The sequence below is a fragment of the Drosophila gunungcola genome, chromosome 3R, assembly GCF_025200985.1.
Source record: "Drosophila gunungcola strain Sukarami chromosome 3R, Dgunungcola_SK_2, whole genome shotgun sequence".
NCBI classification, from domain to species: domain Eukaryota; kingdom Metazoa; phylum Arthropoda; class Insecta; order Diptera; family Drosophilidae; genus Drosophila; species Drosophila gunungcola.
Window position 1 is genome coordinate 13,631,158 of NC_069139.1, and position 19,652 is coordinate 13,650,809.

Genomic DNA, 19,652 nt, shown 5'->3' on the forward strand with positions numbered 1-19,652 from the left:
AGGGATCGGAGAGGAAAGACCCAGCGGAAATGGAGCAAATGGAGCTGCACGCGATTTTGCATTTCGCACAGATCGGGTTTATCTGCTCCACAAATCTCGGAGCTATCAATTTGAACTTTTCGCTCACACAGCCCGAGATTAACCAGTCGGAGAAAGAGAGATGGGGATGGGGTTCCAGAACTTTGGACTCTAGTTTGTAGATTTTTTCCCCGTTTTAGTCGTTTTTTTTTCCTCTTTTAATTTGCACTTGAGTGCATTTCTCGCTGCGGCTGCCATGCAAATAAGATAATTATTCAAATGGCATGTTTCACACAATTCCAACACAAATTCCTGGGGATGAAACGGGGGAAATCACGAAAGGCAATGGAATCATTTTCTTGCCGGCAAAAGATATCAAGATAGCAACATGCAAATGCTGCAATGATCGCGAGAAATAGATTTGCATAAGAGACTTGCAGACTGGCTTGCATGTGAGAACATTAATCGTGTAATTAATTTGATGCATGTGTATGCAAAGTAATTTCATGTAAACTGTCACCCCCCCCTTTCCCGCTTTTCCCCGATTTTTGTTGTTGTTTTTGTTGTTGCCCCCCTTTTTGTGGCGTGCTAAAAAGTCTCCCGGGACAGACAAAAATCCAGCGGAAAGACAACGACAACGACACCGGGACCAAAAACCAAAAACCAAAAAAACCCAAGACCCCAGACAGTGTCAAATAGATTCCGCTGGCCGATAGAGACGACAACCTGGCCCAGAGATTAGCCAAGACATGGGACCGGGCTAGCCAGGATCCCGATCCCGATCCCAAATCGGACACATCGTGGACGTTTCCCTGTCAGCGGCTAACGCAAATCCCCCAACAGAAAGCGCATTTCCAAACACCGAGCCCCGACCCCCGAAAACAAACATTTTCATTTCGCAAGCGAGAGATTTCATAGATTGCAATTGGCAAGAGCGACGAAGGTGTTGGCCTGGGCCAACTTATCGCCGGCTTGTTCCTTTCGGCCCGGTCCGGCCCGGCCCGACCGATAAGCTGACAGCTGAAATTAGCCGGACTAGAGGAAACATGCCCAGAGTCGAGGCATTACAAGGATTTGTCGCTGTCTGGCGAGTCATGCCTCAAAAAATGTGGCGGTGGGGCGGCCGAAAATGCCGAGTCACTCCACCGGGCAGCATAATACGAAATTCATACAGTATTATTGATATGAACACACTGATAAATGGCCCAGAGTGACTCAAATGTAGATCAAAGATTCGCGCGAGCTACGCATTCCAAATAAACTCCCCCCCTTCCCTTTTTGCCCCTTTAGTAGGATAGAAGTGCACTGAGAAAAGGGGGTTTTGAAATGTATAATTTGTTCTGTATAGTCTGAAATAGTCTCAGCACTTTTTTATGCTAATTTTATGAAAAGAGGCTTTCATGAACACCTTCAGATAAATACTTTTATTTGAGATATCAAAATTGTTTATATTATAGCAATTTATCAAATCGAAAAGTTCTACAAAATATAGCTTAAAAGTTAGATAATATTGGTAAGGTGAGAAATGCATCTAGTCTGCTTCTTCCATTTTAGGGTCAGTATTTAATTTACCACACGCATTTTGTCTGAGTGTTCTAAAATCCTCATCTGAATGCGATCCAAACACTCTTGTTTTGAGTTTTAGCCCCGTCATCTTTGCCGCGAACTTCAGCACGGCGCTTTTGAGTTCTCCGTATTATTTCATTCTTTTTTCCCCAGCTTGAGATAGTCTTTTGAATAGAGAGGCGGTCGACTCTTTAAAAGCCTGGCCAAAAGTGTCGCATCATGGCCAGTGCGAGCAGCAGACTGGAAGACGACGTCGCCATGTCCATGACGAGGCACAAGTTCCGCCCCTCGACTCCCAGCCACATTCCCATTTTATTCCCATTCCCATTCCCATCCCCATTCCCCACTCCCAGCAGTTCCCCCGAAAAGCCTCTCCAGAAAAAGAGTACTTAAGGTTGAATCATGCCGGCCACTGCCAAATCAATTAGACCTGGTCGTGAGCCTCACTTTTTGGCCATTACTCGCCGTTTGTCAGCCCCACAGAGGGCCATAAAAATTAGAAAATTTGATTATTGCAACACGAAACGCTGCCCGAGATTCACTTTAGTCGGGAAGTGGTGTTTTTTTTTTTTTTTTTTGAGAATTGGTTGTGTGGTAGGCTGGGAGGAGTGCGTCCCACTGGGCCGGGCCATTTGCATATTATCATGGTCGGGCAAAAGATGCTCTAACAAAAATTTCATTACCCAAACTCCCGGAAAAAGCGCAGTCCAACGGTAGCGATGAGTTTAAATGAGTTTATTACATCTTTTGGCGCCTTTTACAGCATTTAGCCGGGTATGTTAAGGGAAAAAAGTTTTCAGACCGAGAAAAGGGGTGTGCGATAATGAAATTTCCATAGATTTGCATAAAGCGAGAGCCCCAAGCGACTCGAGTCAGTCAGCAGAGTCAGCAGTCAGCAGTCGGAGATGCCCTAAATTAGATAATGTCTAAATTGGATTTAAAACACGCATTTTGCGGGTTTCCAACGGCAGCAGCAGCACCAGCACCGGCACCAACACCCATTGAAGACCCATCGAGACAACATCAAAATAACATTAGAAGGCTGTGCTTTTTTACATTGGGTGGCTTGTTGGCTTGTTTCTGGTGTCTGGGCATTTGAAGGGTTGCTGGGCTCTGATTTGTATGCAAATGTTTTGGCTTTGGCTGGCTGGCATGAAATTTGATTTCCCATTCGGTGGAAAACAGGTGCCAGACGTTCTCTCTTTTGCTCTACCGGTAAGCCGATTATAAAACGTAATTAAATTACGCTGGAAAATCATTTGGCAATCTGTTATAGAAGCAAAAAATGTATGTGCCATATAATAAGGTGTGTGAAATTTAAAAGTTAGAGAACTACAAAAGGATTACTTTTACAATTCAAAATACATCTCAATTGAATATATCCTAACTGAATATATCCTAATTGAATTTTGTGTAGTAGTAGATGACTGATGCCAGAGAAAACTACGTTAATAAATAGAAGCTCTAAAATTGAAGTGTATATATAATGCATTTAAAATTTTGTTTAATTTTCTGCCACTTTCAGGTCTTTAATTGCCAAGTTAGTTAGGCGACATTATTTAAATTCTGTTTGTTTTATTTTGCTGAACTCTGAACCAAGTTAATAATTTTGGTGCTGCCCACATTGTCATTACGTCATTTGCATGCACATATACGAGAGTCACTGGGGCAGCCATTACACAAAAAAAAAACAGCACAACACACTAATGTACACTTGGACAAGTTCATAAACTTTCGTTTCATTCTGCCCCAAAGGCCTGGCCGTGTTGTTATTGCCTTTGTTTTTAGTGTGGAGATTGCGTGGCATTTTTCGCATATTTCTGCTGCACATTTCGTGCAAAACTTAATTATATTAACTGAGTTATTTGCGGCATTTGGCGCGCTCTGCGACTCGGACTTGGCCCTCGAGAGTGGCTTATATGTGTGCATGTACACTCTGCAGGTGTTGTTGAACGACAAAAATTATGACAACTTAACTTGACTAACTGGTGTGGCTGTGCAACAGAGAGGCAACTAGTTGTTCGCACCTAAATGGCCAGAATGACGGGCCAAGACGGACGGACGTCGGGCAATCAACAACATAATTAAAGACAACAAATGCCCATGTCTCCGGATCTTTCCTGTATTTTTCCTTTTTTTGTTTTTATTCCACCAGCGATCCTCGAGACGTTGACTTTGGTATGCAACGAGTTGCAATTAAAAATCAATAAAATGCGTGATTTTTGCAATTTCTGCGCTTGCCATTGCAATTTGTAATTGCCATAATTAAAATGTTGGCCAGACCGAAGACACCGACCCCCTTTCTCTTAATCAAATTTTCACCTACCAAAACGAGATGGCAACTGGCAGGAGTCAGATGGCAATGAGATGCAATTAAATGCGTTTTCAAACAATTTCACTTCGGAACGTCGCGACGGACAGTGTGTTTTTGGGAAGCGAGGGTTGTGTGCGGTGCGGAAACCACCCTGAAACCCTGACAAAATCAGGCAATCAATCACAGGACCGCCGCATAACTCACCCTCGTCCGGACTTTTCGGTTAGGGGGCGCAACAAATCGGATTAACTCCGCCAGACTGTACCGAAATCCACGCAGGCGCATTTCAAGGATGCCCAGGATGAGTGCGTTCTGAGCTCTGATTCCTCGACTCTATATCTATAGCGTTCTCTTTCCCGCAACCGATGACTACTATACCATAGTACCATACTTAGCAGGGGGTAGCTGGCACATAACAATTAACTTTTTTGTTGAGGTTTTTTCCCTGTTCTTCGGGGCGTGTCGGCCATCCCTAAAACTAGATGCCCAAAAAACGAGCAATCAACTGAAAGATCCGAATCTCGGTTCCAGCTGCGTTTGTTGATCGTTAGCCAACACTGGGCAAATCAGGGGAAAAAAATGGAGAGAGATCTCATGGTCGTCGTGTCAGTTGGCTGTCAAAATAATCATTATCGATGGTCCACCGCCGATAAGGAAGAGATCACGATGCGAGGATCACTGTGGGATGGCGATTGCCAGACCGAGATTGAGGTGGCAAAGGTTGCCAGACGGAGATTTGACTTTGGACGGGTTCTAACTAACCCTGCACTTACAAAAAAACTCTAATCTTAGATGACTTGAGTTGTGGTAACTTGAAACAATGTAATCTTTAAACATGTAACTCTGCACTTAGGGAAATATAACTTCAAATTTTAAATCCTAAATTAGGTTACTTTTTTTTCGAAATGGAAAACTCTAAGCTAATGTAAGAATACATTTTGTAAAGGACATTTTTATTTGGAGAATAAAATTTACTGTGTTTGCCCATAGTTGCGAAGTATTTTTTTTACAGAACATATGAAAATTCTTGAAGTCTATTCTCATTTTAGTTTTACCATTTTTAAATATTTTGGTAAATCGATATTTTAAAGATGACATTGTTTGGCGATTATGTGATCATTCTTCTTTTGTTTTGAATTCATTTCCAAACAAAATGATTATCAATATTAAGGTGATCTTTACTAGTTCTTAAGTTGATTTAAAAATATTTTTTTTGTCTAGTGTAAGTGAGTCTTTCTATTGCCCCTCTCTAGCTCACTCGTTCTGCCCACAGTCAATTGAAATTCTACGCATTCCAACAAACAACAAACTAATGCAGGCACACAGATACAAATTCACAGCCACATGCAGAGGGACATGCAGACATACAGACAGTTGCATATATAGAATTCTCAATTGCTTTCGCATCATTACGTCTGCGAACAATTTATTTTTATAAAAGCGAAGCTACCGCCGCCAGTCCGAAGTTGGCGTCATCATCATCACCACACCAACCGTCCGTCGTTTTCCCTGCATTTTCCCAGTGCTGCATTTTCCCGCTCCTCAGCGAAGCGTACACGTTCAAAAGTGCAGGGGAAAATTGAAGGAAAATACTGAGGCATGAAAGCGGCGTAAAGAAATCAAATAAATTTTATTGTATAAAAGCAGCAACAAGCCCAAGCAAAACAATCATTGAGCCTGCTAGGCTGTAAATAGTTTACAGTTCTCTCCGCGGCCGCTGCGGTTGCTCACACTTTTCCTTTGCCCGCTGCAATCGATCGCAAAATTTCCCCCACTTTTCCGCGCTCTTTGGTTTTTCAATCCCTCTTTTCTTTTCTTTCAATTTTTTTATTTTTGTATTGTAAACAATTCTGTTGTCGGCTGGCGGCCACATCATCATCATCATCGGCCAGGCGGCCTAGCTAAATGGGTGTTGAGTGCAAAGTGTTTGTATTGCCACAGATTGCCCGCCATATCCCCGATATATCCCCGCGATATCGCCATACCGCCATATAGCCCCATCGATCCCCACTCTTTGGCGAATGCAATATGGCGCGGTTGCCCCGATCTCGATCTCGATACCGATTCTGCATCGGCATCGGCATCTGAATCCGTATCGGAATCTCTGCCCCGACCGTGTTAAATGCTCGATCATTTTCGTGTGCATGCTTCTCGCATTCAGGGATTTGTCTCCTCCGACCAGTGGTTTTTAGTGGTATTTAGTTGAATTGCTGTTTGTTTTTAAATTTATGTTCAATTTATTTTAGGTATTGCTCTTTATTGTTTTCACTTTATTTTCATTTAATTTATAATTTCTTTCCAAATTATTAATATGAATTTGAACTATAAAATTTTTCAGTTTATAATGGTTGTCCATAATAGTTTCATTTTGGCTTATTTTAATAAGATTTCATTATTTGGCATTGCCTTGCATCCATATTATTTTGGAAATCGTTTTCTTTGTTACTCGATTTTAATCAGCCTTTTGTCATTTCCTATTTATTATTTTTATATTCATTTACCGGTGGCTCACTTGGTTCCTAATTTATTTTTTGCACATTTGCTTTCTGTTTAATTATTGCTTAAATTATATTTTTTTTCCATATATGTTTATTTTTTTGTTATGTTTTCTTTGAATTTTTGTGAGTTTGTTCAATGCAGACTTTTGTTCGGTTTGCGTTCAGTTCCTTACTTTATTATTATTATTTTTCGATTCTTTTCGGGTCGCAGCGGGAGATGCATCTTTTGTGCTGTTGCTGCTGCTTCTTGATCGCTTTGTGTGTCTTTTTAATTTTATGTCTGGCCTTGTGCTTTGCAAGGGTGGAGGAGGGGGGAGGGAAGCGGAGTTTTTGGAGCTGACACTAAAAATACAATTTTAAAATACGAAAAATTCGAAATCGAAGTGAAGCCAGAAAGAAATCATACAAAGGCCATGGCCAAAAGCCAGAAAAAAGCGGCTCTCTGCTCTTTTTGAGATTTTTCATAATTTTTGCGCTGACCACAAAAAGGCTGCAACAACACAGCAACGACCACCATGTTAACGACTTTGGGCTCAGACTCCGGCATAATCATCATCATCATCATCATCTCGGTTGGGCTGGGCCCCCCTCCCCAACCCTCCCTACATTGTCAGCCGGATCGTTTCCTTAACTTAACGTAAAAGTTTCATTTTCGTTGCCTCCGCAGTGATACCGAAAGGCAGGAACCGAAATGAGACTTTGTCCAGAAAGCGAACCTCGAGAAGCTGCAACAAATGAGTTTCTTTTCCTTTTCGTTTTTTTGTGTTTTCCGTGTTTTTTTTTTTTATTTTTTGGACTTTTGCTGCACCCCTCTGATGATTTTTGAATTGATTTGTGTTGTTAAATATTAAATTCTTATAAGTCATTTGCACTCGGCTCGGGTCTGGGGCCCGGAGCTCTCGGGCCTGGAAGCTTTGTGTGGCTCCGAAATGACAGACAAGACGGTTTGGTCCGGTCCGTTCCGTTCCATTCCCCCTATTCCGCCCCCGATGCCCCCCCAAATATATCATTTACACTCGGCCAACTCGGCGAGCTGGCAATTGGAAACGGAATCGAATTCGAAGCCAAGAGCCACGGGCCCGACTCAGTCAGACATTCAGTCAGTTCACAGCGGTCGGTCGACCAAAAATGGCAACGGGGCAGCATCTCAGATATATATACGTATGATGCCCCATCCGATTTTTGGGGAGGGGCCGCTAGCTGGGGAGCCTGCTGGCTCAAACAGAAATTATATTTTCAAGGTGTTCTCTTGCACATTGCTGGGTGCCTTAATTTTCTTGTATTTTTATAATTTTAATTAACATTGCTGGGGCGCTTAAAGATTGCAATTCGATTTTAACACAATCGGAACGTTAAATACAGTCACGCCTCTTTAAAGGAATCACACATAAAATGTTTGGGTGGGTAGGATTTTGTAATTAAATATATATTATTGGATTATAAGATATTTTTAAATTCTAAAATTTAATTAATTATATTTTAAATATTTTTTTAAAATTTTAGAGAAGATTATTTGTTAAGATTCTTTACATATATCATTATCACGGAAAACAATATGACTTTCAAAAACAGTGTAAATTTTGTTATAATTACACAGTAAGAGATAAATTAATTTTTAAAAATGTTAAGGAAGCAAGACTGTATAAAACTTTTGGACTCTCTCCTGTCTCTGATTTCTTTTGTATGAAGCTTGAGTTTTATTGCCATTTGATGGCATTTTATTAATATTTCTCGAAGCGAGGAGACAGACTTTCTTTGGCGGGAAAAGGAAAGAGGAGTTGGGGCCTCAAAAACATTCAATAAACACTCACGCAGTGCACAAAATGGACTTTAAACAAGTGCCACATGAAGTCTGGAAATTTATATGGAGAGCTTTAAGTAAGTCTCCAGCTGCCGTTGTTGCTGCCGTCTTCTGCTGTCTCCTTCTTTCTTCTGCAGCCTGCTTCTTTCTTCTGGTTCCTCGGCAGCTCGTTTCGGTTGCATTCATTACAAGCGAGCCAAAGGTTAACATGCAACGAACGAACGGCAAGCAGCAATACAGCAACACAGCAACGCAGCAATAACAACAGCAACAACATAGCAACAGCAACATCAACAACACAACAGCAACAACTGCTAAAAAGCTTAAATTTCACAACACGCTTCGAGAGACAGACAAACACACAGCATCAACGTTCGTCGTCGTCGTCTCTCAACTTTTGCGTTTGAGCATTTAAGTGCCAATTAATAACAATTTTTATGAACCGAAGAAATAGTTGACAACACGGCATGGCTTCTCTTCACTTCTCGTCTCTGTGATGAGAGTTGCATGCAACAAGCAACATGCAACATCAGCGTCTGGCCAGCCAAACCTCATTTGAAAACACATAATATTGTACACTTTATGAACAATTATTATATAAGTTTTATTAGCAACGTGTCCGCTTGAGATGAAGAAGCAGGCGAGAAGAAGAAGGAAGCAGAACCGAGCGAGACTCTTTAATTAATTTGTGATTTTTCTGCATCAGAAGCCGGAGTTGCTGGCACAGCAGCAACATCTAAGCTGGCAGCAACTTAGGAGACGATCGCTGGGGTAAGAGCAACACTAGAATCATAAGCTGCAACATTAGCCACTTTTACATCAGCAACATCTAAGCTACCAGAATTATTGAAGATGACGGCAACATCAGCTGCAATATGTGCAAGTTTTTACGGAGAGATTGTTTTAACTGTATTAGAAATTGCAAGGCAGGATATTGAAGTGGCGGCATTAAGCAAATTCAAGAAAATTATAGGAACTGGAAAAACTATAATACAAGTATTATCTGTGTGTTAAATTATTATTATAAGTATTAACAATGGGAGTGTTATAAATTATATACAAAATTAAAAGCCACTGTGACCGCAACCTACATAAAATAATTAATTTATATGTAGATTTTTCTTCATCTTATGATAATGTGTAAAATGTAATAAATAACTACCAAATCTTCAATTACAAAATAATAATACAAATAAAGAAAAAGAAGGCATTTCAACCAGCAGCTTTCTGATATTCCAACAGCAAGATGAGCACTCAGAAACCCACCCGACTTGTTCATTGCATTAAAGGCCATTTACGCCGGCCTATTGATAGAACCAAAAGTCCGCGCAGGAAACCCAATAAGCATACGAAAGCAGAGCGAGGCAGGCTGACTTTGAAACATTTGGCGACATTAATATGATTTAATGCGTTAATTAGCGCCCGGCAAACAGCAACAGCAACAACACATTGCAGAGGGTGCGAAACCAGCAACTTGAGAGCATCTGACGCAAAGTGTTGCTCGCGTTTTCCTCCCGCAAAAGTATGCTATGCGCCGGCAGCCCTGTTTTAAGAATTCCCCAAATCCCCGAAGCGGATTAGTGAGAGCAGAGGCATCCAAATATAAGGCAGGGGAGCAGCGGGAAAAGCGGGAAAAGCTGGTGTCTGACTGGTAAAGCCGGGGAGTGAATTCAGCGCCTTGTGTGCATTGCGTAATTGACGTCAATTTTGTTTTCGCACCGCGCTTACCAAATAAAGCAACAGCCAACAAGGAAAAAGAACAACAACAACAAAAAAAAACACACCTAAGAGGGTTTCGAGTGGGTGGTTTTCCCCTCAGCCGCCCGGGGGAAACCCAATACCCGACCGAGAAAATAATTTGCCAAAATATAGAAATTGTGTCGCCGTGCAGAAATATGCAGAGATATTGAAAACTTGAGGCCGGGCCAATAAACAGGAGCTACGACAATTTCAATGGGGGTGGCATCATATTTCATTTATTAGCAGCGAGCGTGGCAAGCATTTTTATTTATGCCCCATAATGCCGGGCATATGTGGCCCAAATGGGAATTGCCTTGGCGGATAAGCAGCCAGGCACTCAGCGAACGCGGAGAAATGCTGAGAAAAACTTACAGAGAGTTGGAGAAACGGGGAGAGAGTTCTCAGGGCTGAGTGTTTGGCAAGTAAAAGTAGCTTAGAGATTTATGCGGCATTTGTTCCATTGAAATTTCTGTTAAGCTGCACTTAGCAGCTCTGCAAACTTTTTGGTTAATTAAAAGTTGAAGCTCAGAAAATATAGGAGTTTTACCAGGAGTTTAATTTGGGAGTTGAAGTTGAGGAAGACATTATTTTCCTTAAGTGTACTATGGCGAAGCTAATATCGGTAAACAAATATACAAATTGGCGTTTGCTTTGCCACACTTTGTTAAAAATTGTTTAGAAGGAGCTCTTTATATAAAAAGAATAACCAAAATAGGCCAAGGCAAAAAATAAATAAAGGAGTAGGGTTCCCTGGCACGTGCGCTATTATATATGCAATAAATTATTTTCGGCTAGTTTCTGCCCTGCCCTGGCCACTGCGGAATTTGCTAAGCTGCCTGCAAATTATAGAAAATCCCCCCAAAGACGCCGAGATGTGGGGATAAAGAAAAAGCCAATGTAAGCAATAAGCAGGAACACCATTATCTAATGCTCGGCGCGCCATTCAGGCATGAAGCCGAACCCCATTCCCAGGATTTCCTCGTGGAAAACTTCTAAGGCCCGAAAATAGTGCGCAGGAAATAAAGCACAAAAAGGCAATAAAAATTGCTGCCCCCGCAAACAACTTTGGACCGACTATTTTGTAGATGCTAGCCGCACAGCTTCCGGGCCAATAGAAATGCCAACACAATAACAAAGGCCGGGAACCACCCTTCCACATAAGCCAAAAGTCCAGGACTGGGCCTAATGGCCAAGGCAAACAGACAGTCAGACAGACATACAGACGGGGAAATAGAGATAGAAACGGAGACGTCGCCAGCAGCGGGTTTAAGTGCAAGTGATTTATGTCCTCGGAGATGTGGGCGAAAATCATTGGACTGAGTCAGAACCAGAAATCAGTCGAAAAGACCGGGGCGAAAGCCAGAGCCGAATTGCAATTTGTGGCCCAAAAATCAATCAAAGGTTCAATGACAATGTTGAATGTTGAAAATGCATCAAATATTCCCTACCAATACGGAGAAAAAATAGTTGACCACTCGTTTGGATTGATTAAAATATGAAAATTAAATATAAATTCACAAAAAGATTTGGTCTAATTAATTATAGATAATTTAAAAATTTTCCACTGGTTCTAAATTTACAAAAAAATGTTTTCAAAAAAGTATTGCCAATTTGTCAAAAACTTAAAAAATTAACAACTCAATTTTAAGAAAATCATATTTATGTTAGCTTGAAGGAATCAAAATAATCTTCAAACCAATAAATTATATTTTTGCACTGCGAAAAAGGAAATATTTGAGGACGCCGGGAAAAGGGTTCGAAGACTTGAGCCAAATTCAATTAGCAGCGGTCAGTGGCTACCCTTTTTGATGTTTGAATCATAGGAAATAGATGCCCTTTAAGCGGGATTCAATTACACTTTACAAGTGGTCAATACGGGCTAAGCGGACTTAAGGGCCCCCTTTTATATATTCTCTGTGGTCAGTTGCGTGTTGGTAATTGAAAAGCACTCAATGGGGTCAAAGGGATCAGGGTGAGGGGGCGATCCGATGATAGGATCAACTGCTGACTAATCGAGTTTAAAACAAGCGTAAATTGTCCTGGCCTTTCCTTTTGATATTCGAGTGGACTTCAGTGGCGTTATTTGCGGTGCCAAGTGCAGCGAGTACGCCAGGTAATTAATGGTAATTGTTCAGAGCTGAGCTGAGCTCCCACATAGGGCTTCCCTCAGGTGAGCATGGGAGAAAAAAATGAAAAACAAAATAAGCCCAGGGAGAGGTGCTGCATTTGCCTAATGACACAAAAGTAAACCGTCCAACGGACTTTGTATAATTTCCTTCGCCTTTTCGTTAAGCTCTTAAACCGATTTGCAGCTTAGTTGAATGGCCACGGGATAGAGGAACAGTGCAAAAATATTTCACAAAGCCAAAAACGCAAAAAATGAAACCGAAACTGTGTTCATTGGAAAAAATGCTTCAGTCCAAGACAAAGACTGTGTGTTTTTATTTTCTGGCTTGTCTTGTGGCATTTTTACGGCATAAATTTCCATTGAATTGATACTTTTTGGCCGGAGCCCCACCGCTCCTCCCTCAATCATGGCAAAAGCACCGACAAAAAAAAGGGTTGACACAATCAGGTAGAGTAGAGTATTTTCTCCTGTCGGCCGCCGCCCTTTGAAGGCAACACTTGAGCAGCAAAATTTCATTAAGATTTCAAAAATGTTTTTTGCCAAGCATCTACGATTTCCTGGAATTGAGACAAACAGTTAAAATGGAAATATTCTATAAAATGTTTACGACTAGAAATTAACTTTGTGAGCAAAAGATTTAACTTGGATTTTTTGTTGTTGGTCATAAAATGGGATAGCCGTCAGATTGGCATGTCTTTTCACGCCACACAAAGATCGTTGTGACCCAAAAGGTATCGCATTCAACGCTTTCAGTCCGTGCAATTCCCCTGGCGAAACCAAATTCTGATCAAAAAATTGCCGTCGAAAGCTAACAAAAAAAAGAGACCATCAGATCAGCCGCAGACGAAATCTTGTGGCAACTGCATTGAAACATTAGCAGTGATGACATTTTTGCGGTCACCCCCTGTTCACTCATCAAAAACTGTCTGTGGATTGTCTGCTCTTGTTGCCTTTGTTGGTTGAGAAATTCCTTCCAACGCGACACTTCATACATAATAACAAAAGATCGACGGATCACAAGGGCAAAATCGTCAAGCACGCACAGCTTTTGGGTTCGCTAGATACCCTGTAACTTTGAAGGTTTATTTGCCAAGCACTGTACTTTAAGATTCCAGAGTAAACGACTTTAACACATTGTTGTACAACTCCTTATACAAAAATATAATCTGATTATAATTTCCCTAATTTGTCCTAATAAACTCATTTAATACCCAGCACTTTAAAAATCTCCCGAGGGTATTTATTGCCTCGTTTCTACAAAAAAAACGATCAAGCTTTCAGTTTTTTTGGGGCTTTTGGGAAGCGGGCATTTGTAGGGCTTTCGTGGTCTGTTGGTTTATTAATTGTAGCCTTGGACTTGGCGATGGTCCGTCTTTGTTTCACAAATGAATGCACAAATTTCGGGACAAGTCGGTTCTGCGGTTTCGTTTGTGGCACAAAACGCAGACAGTATGACGACGCCAAAAGCCGCAAGACTCAAAAACAAACAAAAAAGCACGTAAAAGTAAATTATAAAAAAGAAATCCTTTTGGCTAACTCGTATCTCGGCCCAAAAGTTTTAAGGTGAGAGAAGCGGCTAATGAGCCAAAGCCAATGCCCAAATGTCTTGGATCCTTTGATATGTTTTCTTGTACTTTTTCATCCGACTTTTTGTTGGGTTGGTTGGGTCTTCGATTTCAAAACCAGTTGGAGAGTTTGGAAAGGGAGTGGATTGACTTAATGCCTCTAAAATTATAGGTTACATCTCGCTGCTTGGAAAATTGTGTGCGCGTTTGTTTTGGGGCGTTGCTCGAGAAATTAATACAAAATTCAAGCAGCACGAAAGAGCATTTTCTTTGGGGAAAATGCCATGGAATTGGTTTGACTTTGAAGAGCCCAGAAACACGCCCCGGGCAATCACGCAAAATGCCAAATTACATGTAGCCACCATTAAGCGAACGAACTCATCTAACACGCACCCAAAAGGGAATATAAAGCCGCTCAAAAAAGAGTCATTTAAGGTGTTTTACACACGTTCTTTCCCCTCGTGGCAGCTGCCTGGATCCGATCGGGTTCACTGCTCGAATTTCAGAGATCTGGCGCACTTATCCAGTGATCCCCGAGCCTCTGACACTCGAGAGGAGGCAGCACCCCCAATTCTGGATCGAAATCCTCCCTCTGCACTTTAAGCGGCTTACACGTGCCGCCGGTTTTTGCCTTTCAGCTGGGGTAATACGAGCCGAACTCCTCTCAATTTACACCCGCAGTTAATGGAACAGGAGCCAGAATTATGTTCACTTTCCAGTTCCTGAACAGGGTAAAAATATCTGACAAGTTGGTCAGCAATTCAAACAAAGGAGTTATTCTTTCAAAAATAGATTTAAAATATTGTAATTGAATGTCAATAAATTATTTAAGATATTATATTTAAGATATAAATAGTCATTGAGGTATTTTCAAAATTGAGATAATTAAAGTAGATAGCTTATGCAAATGTCCTAATCTGCGTTGAAAGTCACAAAATCTTAACTATATTAAGCACATGCTAAAAATAATTGTCAGGCCCATTCCAAGCAAATGAGTAATACTCTCTTAAGGTAATTTCAAAAATCGAAAATTCCGTTCCGATTTTCCTGAAAGCCTAAAGAAAATTATACCATTGCTTAGGAAGATCTCGTAGGTTAAGAAGACGTTTCCAAACACGGCTGAAAAGTAGAAAAAGGTCCCTAAGCGATACAATTAATTTCCATTTAAAGTTTTTAACTTTCATCTGACGCCCAATTGTTGATCTAAAAATTCCAGCTGAAAATTGGAAAGTTTCCCATGCTTCAGTTTAAGGTCATCCATCTTTGGTTTAATCTGCATAAAATCCATTGGTGATGATGTTCTGTCGTGTCGTACCAATTCCAGTTCCATTCTGCTTGATGTTTTAGAATCCGTATTTGCTTAAAAACTAAGGTAGTCAGAAAAAAATCAATTTCAGTTTGTTTTATACTTTTCAAATATATTTTGGTTTTTTGTTGTTTTTGTTTCTTCGTTTGTTTCATATATTTATTGGCTAACTCTTTAAACTTTACTCTGTAGTTCTTTTTTGTTTTTACTTAATCCTTCTGGGTTTTTGTTTTTCCTTGTTTTAATTATATTATTAGTATACATATAAATAATTAAAAATATTACATTAAAATGTATTCGTATATCGTATAGAAGTTGCTGGTTTTTTTTGTTGTTGGATTTATATTTTACTTTTCTTTCCTCTCAATTTTTGATTGCGTTTTCTCTCCATCATTTCTTATAACATTTATTTCATTTTACAATTTTGCTAAAAACTAAATAAAATGTTTTGTTTGTAAAAACAATAATAATAATAATAATTATTAAAAAATGTATGCTCAAATTATTGTTAATTTATTTATTTATTTTATATTTTAAAAATAGTAAAAAGCAAAAAAGCGCCTTCTTTCGATTTTTAAAACATATTACGTATATATTTTGCATCATTTTTTAATTTTAGTGTTTTTATTATTATTTTTACTTGTGTTATATTTTTATAAAATATCACCTAAAGCAATTACGTATTTCAGTTTCAGTATTTTGTGTTTGTATTTTAAATTTATTTTTACAATGCAACAATAAAAAATGTTTTCTTCATTTTTTTTTCAATTTTTGTAGTTTTTTTTTGTTAGCAAAACATTTGATACAAAAATCATTAAAGAATAATATGTAACGAAAATGCAAAAAGCTCACACAAAAATCATAGGAAACAATGTATTTATCTTCGTAGTTTCTCTCCTTTTTTGCAACAGTGTTTTGTTTTTAACTAAAAAGCGGCGAATTATGCTAATAGAAAAATTATTACATAATTACAGCAATTTTTCAAGTTTAAGTTTAGTTTCTTACATACAAGCTTTTTATTTTTTTTTCTGGGTTTGAGACAAAGTACAACAACTATTTTAATTTTTTTTGTTTGCAAATTCTTTTTTATAATTTTGCAAGAAAGTTTTTATTTTGTAGTTTTGAAAAAATAGTACAAAAGCTTTTCATGTTGTTGTTGTTGTTTAGTTAGTTGGCTATAATAAACCGCTGGGAATCGGTTCGACTATAGTCTAAGTATACAAATGACTGCCCATATAGCTGAAGAGCTGCGACCGACTGTTCGCAGTTCGATTTAAGTACATTTTTTGTAGTTTTGTTGGTTTAGTAGTCTACAACTCAAAATAGTAGTAGAAATTAGCAGTAGAAAGTGTTTTGTTGGTTGGTTTTGGTAGCTAGAAGAAGGGTTTGCTGCTAATGTTTTTCGTATCTTTGAGTTTCGATTGCAAGTTTAGTTTACGCCTAGCATACAACTCCTAATTTGGGGATTTTTTTTTTTTTTTTTTGGGGGGGGGGGTTTTGGGGCCTGACTAAGAACTATATAACGTACGCTATAGTATACAATTGGGGGAGGGGAGCGAGGGGTCTCTAAGTTTCTCGACTGCTCTCTAGTTCAATTAAATTACATTAGCTTTCTCTCCTTTTATATTTATTTAATAATAATAGTATCGCGTAGTTTTCGATTTGCTTTAGTAAATGCTTAAAGTTTGTTTAGTTCGTTTTATTGATGCTGTTGATTTACGTATATCATTGTTCTTGAAAGTTTATCGGCTCATTTAAAATGTCGTTCGTATAGGCGCATTGCAATCCTCAATTAATTAAATTAACTTTAAGTTTTTATTTCGTTTTTGTTTTTATTTATTAAACAATAAAGTTTTATTCGTATACTTTGCATTTGAACTCAGGTTGGGGTTTCTTTTCTGGTATCTCTTTTTACGTATATGCGTTGCATGATGAGAGTTGAACAAAAAAGATTAACGAAAATATGTTAATATTTTCATTTAGTTTTTTTTTACGTATTCTTATTATTTGGCAAGTTCACTTCGATGTTGTAAAACACGCGAAGGGAAAAGGACGTTTTGTTTTTGAAAAATCGTATACACGTTTGCTAAAGTGAAAAATTCCCGAAAACATATAGAACAAAAAAATTGAAAACTAAGCATAGAAATTATGTTTTAGAAGTTTCTAGGAATTAACTATACTCTTAGCGTTTGTTTCTTTCTTTCACTTGCGAGTGAACTTCCTTAAGCGCAGCCTAGACTTGATTTTAGTTACAAACTACATGGCTAAGCGTTATCTCTATTTTAGATAGGTTTTTCAGTTTATTTATAGAGAACTGTGGGGGGAACTCGAAGGGATAAAAAGTCGGACGGGACTAAAAGTCCGCCTCGTGTTTGATGCGGTAGCTGGCATAGGTCTCCTCCAGCGGTGAAAAGTCTTGGGTGCTGGGCTGTGATCATTTTCCAAGTAATTGGCACAGATTTACGTAAGGTTTTTCGTAAGATAGATAGAGAGAGATTTTAGAAATGTGGGGTATACTCCGTGTCTGGTATTTATCTGTTTTTTTTTTGTAATTTTTTGTGGGCTATGTCAGTGTCAGCTTGTTGTTGTTGTTGTTGTTGAGAGAGGAAGGACGGGGATGTCAAGTATTTACAAGTTTACAAACTCAAAAACCGATAAGCGGACTTATCGATCCCACTGTCTGCCTGACTGTACCCAAAGAAATCGGGGCAGAAAAGTCAGGGCCAGCTCTCGTATATCATATTATATCAGTATACATATATAATATATGCGTATTTGTGGGTATTTATATATAGTTTCTATATAGAACTCTATATAGAGTTATGTGCATATGTAAAATTGTTAAAAATTGGTTAGTTTTGGGGTTAGTAAACTTTCTCATAATATAAGTTCATTACTTCAATTCTTGTTGATTGGGTTTTTTTTTTTGGGTGTTCAGTGTGGGTTAAGTAAAGAAAAATAATCAAAAATAGTTGGTTAATGGTGTGTGTGAGTGTTGGGTTTTTTGTTAATAATAATTAATAATATATTGGCGAGCTATATGGGCCTCTTGCAAAAACGAAGTTCTGGAACATTGTTCATTGTTGTAATTTAGTTCTCAATTACTTTATGCTTTTCTTATCTGGCTTTTGTTTCTTTAGTTGTTGGTACTTTTTACAAATTAAGCGAAATTGTTTGTTGCTCTACTTATTGTTGCTCAGTTGCTTTTGTTCATTTTTTGTTTGTCTGTTTATCTTTATCATTTACAATCTGCTTGAGATATATAAACTGATGCTTTGTGTTTATGTGTTTCTGTTTTGAGAGGGAGTGAGATGAACTGGGAAAGCGCGTGTGGCAGGCAAAAGTGAACTCACTTCGGCCCGGCCCACGGCTGTCCTCAGTGTTTTGGAACTTAAATTTATGGCATTTACTGTACACAGAGGAGAGCAAACAAATTCTGGCCGTGGCAGCGGTAGCAACAGTAATGGGTATCCGTGAGATACATTCGTGATTCGTTCGTTCGGCTCGGTTCTGGTCATATCGTTCGTGGTCGGTTCGTTGTCTTTCGGTTCGGATTTGTGGCCGAAGCCCCTTGGAAGCTCGTTTGTCGCTGGAGTACGTCACTCATGTCGGTTACTGTCCTCGGTTCGATTGCTGCTGGCCGCCGATGTTGCTGCCTTGCTGCAACTGTTGCCGCCGTCGCATGTTGCATGTTGCTGCCGTAGATATTGTTGCTGCTGCTGCTCCGGCTAGGAAATTCCTCTGCTCTCCATTTCGCTTGATTTTTGCTTGGTATCTGTTTTTCAATTTAATAATATTTTTGTGGCTTTTTTTTCGGATTTCTTCGCTTTCTGATTCTGACTAATTTACAATGTGTGTGTGGGTGTTTTGTGTGTGTTCATAATGACGTACAACTTCTTCTGCGTTCGGATTTGGATTTGAATTCATCAATATTAATATTATGTTTGTTCGCACAAAGTGAATTAATTTTACTTAATTTGCTTATACAGTGTGCAGCAACATTCTTTTCTTTACTTTTTTGTGGTTATCGCTCGGTTATTCGCTCGATTGGCATATCGTATTGATTGATCGCAATTATTATTATTGATTCATTTAATCCCAGGGCATTGTGAGCACCCGCTTCGTTTTTGCAAGAAGGTCGTTATCGTACTACGAACATGGGTGCACCACCGCATTGTAGCTCGCCAATATAGGACCATGTGCTCCCGCGAAGGGGGTACTCACAACGTCTGGTGTACTAGCTCCATCGGTGTGCGATGTGGAGTCGGCATTGCTGCGCCCTTCTCCGTTCGCCGATCCCAACTCCGGTGGTTTGGTGGTGTCCCGTTCGTCGATCACTAAATCTATTGGCATTTTACCCTTTAAACACGATATATACCGATGACAGAAGTTATCGCATAATTCGTGTACCTGCAACGAGACAACCCCGCGGACAAGGCAGAGAAGGTGGTAGAAGAGAGAGAGAGAAGAGATCATCAGTTTTGAGTCGGTATTCGGGGGTACGATTTCATCAGGGGCGGGGTGGTTGCATTATCTTGAGGGGGTGCTACTCTCTAAAGGGTGTGCTTTATATTAACTATCAATATTTCTCAGGGGTCTTATGTTTTAAGGGTAATTTTATATTTATAATATAAATATATAGAAATATACTTTAGCTTAACATTAACGAAAGCTTAGCAAACGATCAACGATGTTTTTATAAAATCTGGTTTAAAC

The 19,652-nt window shown here is 39.3% G+C and overlaps 1 protein-coding gene across 5 annotated transcripts in view; it reads right to left on the reverse strand.

Moving 5' to 3' along the window:
• Nucleotides 1-19,652, reverse strand: part of LOC128256255 (homeobox protein homothorax) — a 106,272-nt gene that overhangs the window by 58,051 nt on the left and 28,569 nt on the right. For 4 of the 5 annotated variants that reach the window (XM_052986548.1, XM_052986562.1, XM_052986539.1 and 1 more), the window contains exon 6: nucleotides 19,161-19,346. In XM_052986548.1, the coding sequence (XP_052842508.1) occupies nucleotides 19,161-19,346 (186 nt within the window). Of the gene's footprint in view, nucleotides 1-15,296; nucleotides 17,365-19,160; nucleotides 19,347-19,652 lie in introns of those variants that run through there. The other variant, XM_052986568.1, reaches the window with a different exon arrangement.